The following is a 7,882-nucleotide window of genomic DNA, read 5'->3' as shown; positions in this document are numbered from 1 at the left end:
CTCGTACCCATCATGAGCAACCTGTGTAAGGAGAGCAAGCACAACAGCAGCAGCAGCCTTGAGGAGGACGTAAGTGCAGCTGGGCATCCCCTTGGGGAAGTGGGGTGGGGCTTGGTGCCACGGATGCTCGAGGGCCAGGCTGGATGTTTGACTTCTGCTGCCCAAGGCTCTGGGCAACCCGTACCACCATCCAGCCCTCCCCACATGGCCTGAGAGGAACAGTGAGGCTCCTCCTGTGGACCATACCTTGGCACTTGTTCTGGTTCCATTCTCTTCTGCCAGAGACCCTCTGTGATGACCCAGGGCCCCGAATGGAGGCAAAGTAATCAGTTGGCCAGAGCAATAGTCTTTTTAATCACTGTCAATATTCACCCAACAACCCCACATATGCTGGCACGAGTTCAAACAAAACAGCCAGGGAAGTTTACACTGTTCTTAAAGCAAGACAGATAACAAGCAAACATATAATCCTTTTAACTACCAGCTTGCCTGTGAACTGCAAACTATAAACTGCAGACTGCAAGGAGATATCAGCAGGAAGCAAACTGGTCCAGAATACAAAGTGTCCAGGTTACAAGAGCACATTATCTCAAGATTTCATGTTTGTTCCCGTCAAATGCCCCACCTCAGTGTCTCCTTAAATCCTACTCCCCAGGTGTGCCTTGTGGAGTGGGGCAGGATGCTCTCCTCCCGAGCAAGGGAGCTTGCCTCCATTGTTCCCTCCTCCTCTCTGCTCTCCTTGCTCTAGGATCAGGTGGGGAGGGGCCTGAACTCTGCCTTCCCTGTTCCAAACCTGAAGGGCCCTGGCCTGCCTCAGCCTGCTCCTCCCCACAGTCCTCCGAAGCCACAGGGAACTCCATGTCTTCCGAGTCAGGCTCGGATGGAGGCATGACACCCTCAGATCTGTGCCACTCCTGCCACTCCTGCCCAGGGCCCCACAGGCACCTTTGATGCAAACGATGTAGAGCTGGCCATTCCCACCCAGTAGGCCATACTCACTCCATCCACACCCACCCAGTAGGCTGCATCCACCCTGGCCACACCCACCCAGCTCCCTGAAGGCAACTGCAATGCTGATGCGGCCCTCAATGAAATTGAGTTTGACACCCCTGTGCCATAGGAACTTTTAAAAAAAACAACCCCTAGATCAGCGGTTCTCAACCTATGGGTCGCGACCCCATTTGGGATCGAACGACCATTTTACAGGGGTCGCCAAACAATGCGATCCGCCATTTTTCCCCCTCAGGGGCCGCCGCCGCGCATGCACGCCGCGCATGGGGGCGGTGCCATGCATGCACACTGCGCATGGGGGTGCCACCCGCGCATGCACGCAGCACATGGGGGTGCAGCACCGCGCATGCACGCCACGCATGGGGTGCCGCCGCACATGCGCGCCGCGCATGGGGCGCCGCCGCACATGCACAGCGCGTCCGTGTGACAGGGGTTGCCGTCACACAAAGGTTGAGAACTGCTGCCCTAGATGATCACTATTACTTCTTTAACACTCTGCTCACGATTTCCTTATAGCTACAAATCTATTATTTAAAGTTAGGTTGTATAATGCAAATGTTAGGTTGAGCCTAGCAAAGAGTTATCAGTGGTTACACTTTAGTTTTCAATATAAAATGTGCTTTATAAAACATGTGAAACATGTCATTATTTTCAGTTTTATTATAGAAATAAGACATATAAACTAAAGGACCAAACGTTAGTTCTTTATCTCTGATAGCAGAATCACATCTTCCATAAAAGCAGAATACAAAGTTCAGGCAGGGTCTCAGCAATCGCTTCTTGCTTCTTGCCTGTACATATATCTGCAAGTATCCAGAGACAGCTATAAAACAAGGAAAGACACCTTTCTCAGGCTAACTGAACACCAGCTAACTCCGTCCAGTCTTTGGTGTATGGACAAGACATACCTTAGTCCTACTTGCTAGTTTTAAGCATATGTGGCTAAAAGAAGGGTGATTTGTATTTCAGTGGTTGGGTTCTCATAATGTATTTACTTATGGTTTACTCACTTACTGAGTTGGAATGAAATTAACAGCATGAATGCTTAATTAAACACAACTAAATAAACCCCATTTTCTGGGTTCACACAACCTGCTAGAAAAAACACATTTGGTTCATCTTTGTTTAGCCTGCTCTGCATTGAATAATCAAGTGAATTGTAGGCACCAGTAAGATACCAAAATAGGAAATGTAAGGAAGGCTTGTATACTGGAACTTTCTAATGCACTGTACCCTGTACAAATTATTACAATTTGGTGCATGGTGGCACAGGTTTCAGAAGCAAATAAAATAAAAAGATCGTCCAAATAACTACCACGATCCAAAGTTTCCTCTTCCACTGTTGCTAGGTTGCAATTATCCCAAAGTTTCTATGATAATAAAATGCACTGTCTTTAGGAAGCCTAAGCCTCTTTGTTCTCTCTAGCAACAGATAAACTTTCTCTTTATCTTTCCAGAAAACTTCTTATTTGGAAACAATTTCTATTTCAGCAAAATTTCCTTCTAAGTAAATGTGCAGGAGTTGAATCACAGCCTGCAACAGTTTTTAAAATCAACAAACGGTGGAATGTTGGTTTCAGTCATGGAACCGTCCCACAGACTGAGGAAATATGATTTACTTACGAAGTCCACCCTTTTAAATATCCCATCAACGAAAGATCCATTAATATCCAGGCAGCCGTGTACTAGGGCTGTTTTCTTAAATCTTCTACCCTTCTTTTAAAGGGTTCGTTCCTCTTAAAAGTTGAGACACTGTGAGGAACAAGCCGCAGCACTCCTTTAACCTACTCATTTTCTCCCCTCTGTGCTAGACAGGATCCCTCCCCGTGAAGCGACCTCTAATACAGGTCTCAAGAGGGGGGTGGAGAGGAGATCGCGGTCGAGGGAAGAGGTGCGACTTCCTCATCACTTGCCATAGTACGAGAAGCGTCAGCATCTGAATGAGGCGCTTCCTCATTAAGAAAGAGGAGGAGTTTTACCTGGGGATCGGGATTAGAGGGGGAGGAGCTGGCGGTGCCTCCTGTCTGGAGGAGGAAGAGGAGATCGTCGAAGTTGCTAGGAGTTCTTGCAGTTGCGTGAGCCACAATTTAGCCTGGGAGGGCCGCAGCTACTGAACTTAGGGCAACTCCGCTGCGGCCGCGGAACAAAAGGGTGGAGATGGCTGCGGCTTGGTGGCTCGCACAGCCGCTTGCCAGGCTTGTATTCGCTGCAGTGTTGGCCCTACAAGGGGCAGGTAAGCGGGGATCGGGTGCTTCTTTTTCTTTCTTCCTCCACATGATCTCCGGGAGGGATGGAAAGCGAATCCTGCTGCTGTTTCTCTTGAGTTGACGGGAACTGGGCGCTTTCTGGTAGCCTTGACGGGTGGGTGGAGAACAAATTACCTGCGCGCTCTTTGTTTCTGAAGAAGCAAAACTGAACTTTCTGAACTTTCGACGCTTCCCACTTTTTCTTTATCTACACTCGCAATGGTTGGTCAGAACTTTTCGTTTTTGAAATATATGTAGGAAGTTTTCGTATTAGTCGCCCTTTTTTCTACTTTGAGAACATGATTCGTTGGTTGCGTTCTCAAATAATGCTAAATCTATACTAAGATAAGTGGTGTAAAATCTATTCCTACTTCCTTCCCAGAAATTTTATCTCTTGAATCTAAAGCGATGGCGGCTTCTGACTTTCCTAAAAGATGGCTTTCGGTCTTTTGGAGTGCTTCTCCTACTTTGCTGAATGTCTTATTCTTTCAGATAATGCACCCGTTCTTATATAGGTTGGAGTCCTTGGTCTGTTCATTCTCCGAATTCTATCTTTTAAGCAGTTTCTGAATGCATTACTCTAATGATCTGATGCAATCTGGCTTTATTGTACACAAATTATAATCCCACTATGGGAGAGGGAATTATAAGGAGTCTAATAGTACTGGGCCGCAGCTTACTAAATCTTATCCTTTTAAATAAAATTTGTAAGACAAAAAAGTTGCTACCAGCCTCCTTATGATTTTTTTTGGCCAGTTCAGCTCTGTATCCACAATGTTTAGATCGTGGGGAAGTGGCTCTTGGTGTATAGACTAAGCATCTTAACAATATTCTCTGTTTGGAGATATTCACCATTTGAAAATTAAGGCAGTTCCTGCTAGCAAGTAACAGCACTGGCCCATGTAAACCACATATGATTCCATACATGGGATTCAAAGTGGTGTGGGAACCTACCCCTCGGTTGGTGGATTATTCATTCTCACATAGCGCCCTTGAGAGGTACAGATAGTCCTCAACTTACATCAGTTCATTTAGTGACTGTTCAAAGTTACAATGGCACTGAAAAAAATGGCTTAGGACTGTTTTTCACACTTATGACTGTTGCAGCATCCCACGATCATGTGAACAAAATTCAGATGCTTGGCACCTGGTTCATAGTTATGATAAATATACATTAATATGATAAATCTTCAGAGACAGTTAAAACCTACAATACAATGGAAACGAGTAAGAAAAATACAGATGGTGAGAGTCAGGAAGGGATTAAGGAAGTAAGATAAGGCAAAAACAGCTGGGTCTGAGAAAGGAAGAAGAAAGCTATAAAAATATAAAGGAAATGGCTAGCCAGAAAGGAAGGTTGAATGGAGAACAGAAAAAGAACTTATTGTTTAAAATAGGGACATAAATATATCTGAGTTTAAAATAACCATTTCCATGTCTAATTTTTCTTATTCTTATTGTATAAGTGAATATGATTTAGTGTGTTATCAGGAAATGTGTATAGGCGGACGGAAAGAGTGTAACCTCATACTACCTCAGCCAATGGGGAAAGAGGAGGGCTGTAGCGGCCGGTGAGAGGGATGAATAAAAGAAGGAGATATTTTGGGTTAAAACTTTGGAGAGAACCAAGCTTTGAGCTTCTCTCCCCGCTTATTGCAATAAACCAGTGGTTCTCAACCTTTCTAATGCCATGACCCCATAATACAGTTCCCCATGTTGTGGTGACCCCCAAGTGGGTGTGGCCACCAATAAGAGGGAGTAGGACAGCTAGGGAAAAGGGGAAAAAATGGTGGACAGCATGGTTTGGCGACCCCCGTGAAATGGTCATTCGACCCCAAATGGGGTCCCGACCCACAGGTTGAGAACCACTGCAATAAACGAAACAAAAGGCCTTCACTGTGTCTTGGCTGGTTATTGGTCAGGCGAGCTTGCCTCTGGTCATGAAGGAAAGTAGCCAGGAGCACATAACAGCCTTGGGGGCTCCTCCGGGATTTGCATCCGTTCCATCTTTGGCAGCCGGGGATATTCGACAGGGGAGTGCGCACCTGGGTAAGTTTTTTCCCAGCCCTAAAGGTCGGATTGACCCTGCTCAAACAAGGAGGAATTGGAGATCCCGAGATGAAAGCCAGGACCCAGTGAAAACCTAAGGGAAAGTCGGCCGACCTAAGGAAGGACTTCAACTCAGCCTGACAGGTAAGATACCAGAGGGGTATCTGTATATCAGAGAGGTGTTAATGGGCAATAAGAGTTTGAAGAGGAGGGACGCCTCCCCGGCCAGTGTGCCGGCCAATAAGGAAAAAGAGGAAAGGTATTTACATTCTGGAATGAACCCCCTTAGGGAGATGGGAATCCTTTAGGGAGAATGTTGAAGTGTTTTAAGTCAATGCTTTAAACAAGGCATTTGAACAAAGAAACGGATGATACATTACAGTATATACCTGGCCTAAGTACATGTTTGGCCAGCCAATAAATTAAATTGGGCTTCTCAGCTTAGCTGAGAGCGATGGGGAATGGATAGGCAGTGGTTAAAGTCTATCAGAAACACTCCTTGTATTTCCCCACTGCCTGGAGAACAAGCTACAAGAGCCCTAAAAGAGTAAAAGTGGAGATTTAAAGTGGAAATGATGTTTAAGGGTTTGTGTGTTTGGAGAGTGTATTGACTCATTTCTAAAGACCTGGGGGAGGGGAGGGAGAGACCCTCTAACAGTAATATACAAAACAACAAGGTCTTATTCCAAAAGGGAAATTTGGGAAAAAAGCTTCTTGAAAATAAGAATGATTGTTTTGCCTGGGGTGAAGCATTTTTGTGTCTGGTATAAAAGCAAGAAAGGGTGAAGAAGGGTAGTTTCTTAGTAATTAGAAGGACAATGGAAGGTGTTAAAAGAATGGAAATAATCAGATGGAAGAGAGGGAGAGAGAGGGGGGGGTAAGTTTTATGCCTAGCCAGGATGAAAAGCGAGATCTCTGATCCACTATTTTGTGTGAAAGAGTTAAGTAGAAAGCTATGTATTTCTTGAGGTTCCTATAGTTTGGAAGGTAACAAGAGAGGAGAAAACCTCTCTCCAAGGGGGGGGGGAATTGTTCCCCCTAACAGCTTTTGAAATCAGGCAATCTAAGAAAGAATTGCCCAACCTAATAGAAGATCCTATTGAAGTAGGAAAACAGGTTAGAAATGTTTTTAGGACCAATGGAAAGCATGGGAAGGTATTAGGGTACAAATGCAGAAATTAGACAGATGGAAAACTAAAACAATAGAAGATTTATTAGCGGTAAAAGAGGCTCAGAAAGTATATGCGAAGTGAGAAGAGGAGAGAGATAAACGTAAGATAAGATAAAAATCATGGCTCAATTATTGCAAACAGGCCAGCAAAGAAGATGTGGAAGAGTAATTAGGAAAGGCAGGCTGGGGGTGAGGACAGCCAGTTGGCACCAGGGGATATAAATCTCTAGGAGAAAATTTTCCCCAGTCTTTAAATAAATAAATGTGCCTGCTGTAAGGAGGAAGGACACTGGGAAAATGAGTAGGGTACCTTAAGAGGAAGGAGGGGGAAGAACTAGCACATTTGGTGAACTTTGAAGATTAGGGGAGTCAGGGGACAAAACTGTTTTTGGGTCCAGCTTTCCAGGAACCCCTGGTAACTTTGAAAGTTGGACCAAAGAATGAAGACTTGTGTTTTTGGTTGATTCTGGAACCACCAGATCCACATTGAACTTCATACCAAAAGGATTCCCCTTTATGGATTACTGCCTTGTCGTGGCGAAGGGGCTTGTGTAACTCAATGAAGCTATAAGCTATGCCGTGCAGGGCCACCCAAGACAGACAGGTTATAGCAGAGAGTTCTGACAAAATGTGATCCACTGGAGAAGGAAATGGCAAACCACTCCAGTATCTTTGCCATGAAAACCCCATGGACAGTACTAAAAGGAAAAAAGATATGACGCTGGAAGATGAGCCCCTCAGGTCGGAAGGTGTCCAATATGCTACTGGGGAAGAGCAGAGGGCTAGTACTAGTAGCGCCAGAAAGAATGAAGCGACTGGGCCAAAGCCGAAAGGACGCTCAGCTGTGGATATATCTGGTGGTGAAAGGAAAGTCCGATGCTGTAAAGATTTTTTCTCCATAGGAACCTGGAATGTAAGATCCATGAATCAAGGCAAGCTAGACGTAGTCAAAAAAGAGATGACAAGAATGAACATCGACATCTTAGGAATCAGCGAACTAAAATGGACAGGAATGGGTGAATTTAACTCAGATGACCATCAGGTATACTACTGTGGGCAAGAATCCCTCAGAAGAAATGGAGTAGCCTTCATAGTCAATAAAAGAATAGGAAAAGCAATACTGGGATACAATCCCCAAAATGACAGAATGATCTCAATTCGAATCCAAGGCAAACCATTCAATATCACAGTAGTCCAAATCTATGCCCCAACCACTGGTGCTGAAGAGGATGAAATTGACCGGTTCTATGAAGCCCTACAGCACCTTATAGAATTAACACCAAAAAATGATGTCCTTATCATCATGGGGGATTGGAATGCTAAGGTAGGAAGCCAAAAGATAACCGGAATAACAGGCAAGTTTGGCCTTGGAGAACAAAATGAAGCAGGGCACAGGCTAATAGAA

The 7,882-nt window shown here is 44.9% G+C and overlaps 1 protein-coding gene and 1 long non-coding RNA gene across 4 annotated transcripts in view; one reads left to right on the top strand and one right to left on the bottom strand.

Moving 5' to 3' along the window:
* Positions 1-1,653: 1,653 nt before the first annotated feature.
* On the bottom strand, positions 1,654-2,976 carry LOC120304961. The gene is made up of 2 exons (XR_005555882.1): positions 2,635-2,976; positions 1,654-1,834 (listed from the first exon to the last, which is right to left on the bottom strand). It is a non-coding gene; the product is annotated as an uncharacterized LOC120304961 (long non-coding RNA).
* A 47-nt stretch (positions 2,977-3,023) lies between these two features.
* CDCP1 (CUB domain containing protein 1) overlaps positions 3,024-7,882 on the top strand; it is a 66,526-nt gene continuing 61,667 nt past the window's right edge. For all 3 annotated transcript variants that reach the window (XM_039336122.1, XM_039336123.1, XM_039336121.1), the window contains exon 1: positions 3,024-3,244. In XM_039336122.1, coding sequence (XP_039192056.1) covers positions 3,169-3,244 — 76 coding nt within the window. In that variant the 5' untranslated portion in view covers positions 3,024-3,168. The remainder of the gene's footprint in view (positions 3,245-7,882) is intronic.

The sequence above is a fragment of the Crotalus tigris genome, unplaced genomic scaffold (genome assembly GCF_016545835.1).
Source record: "Crotalus tigris isolate CLP2741 ecotype Arizona unplaced genomic scaffold, ASM1654583v1 scf7180000017666.27876245, whole genome shotgun sequence".
Classification (NCBI taxonomy): Eukaryota; Metazoa; Chordata; class Lepidosauria; order Squamata; family Viperidae; genus Crotalus; species Crotalus tigris.
Note: the sequence above shows the minus strand (reverse complement) of the source record. Positions and strands in the feature narration are given on the sequence as shown.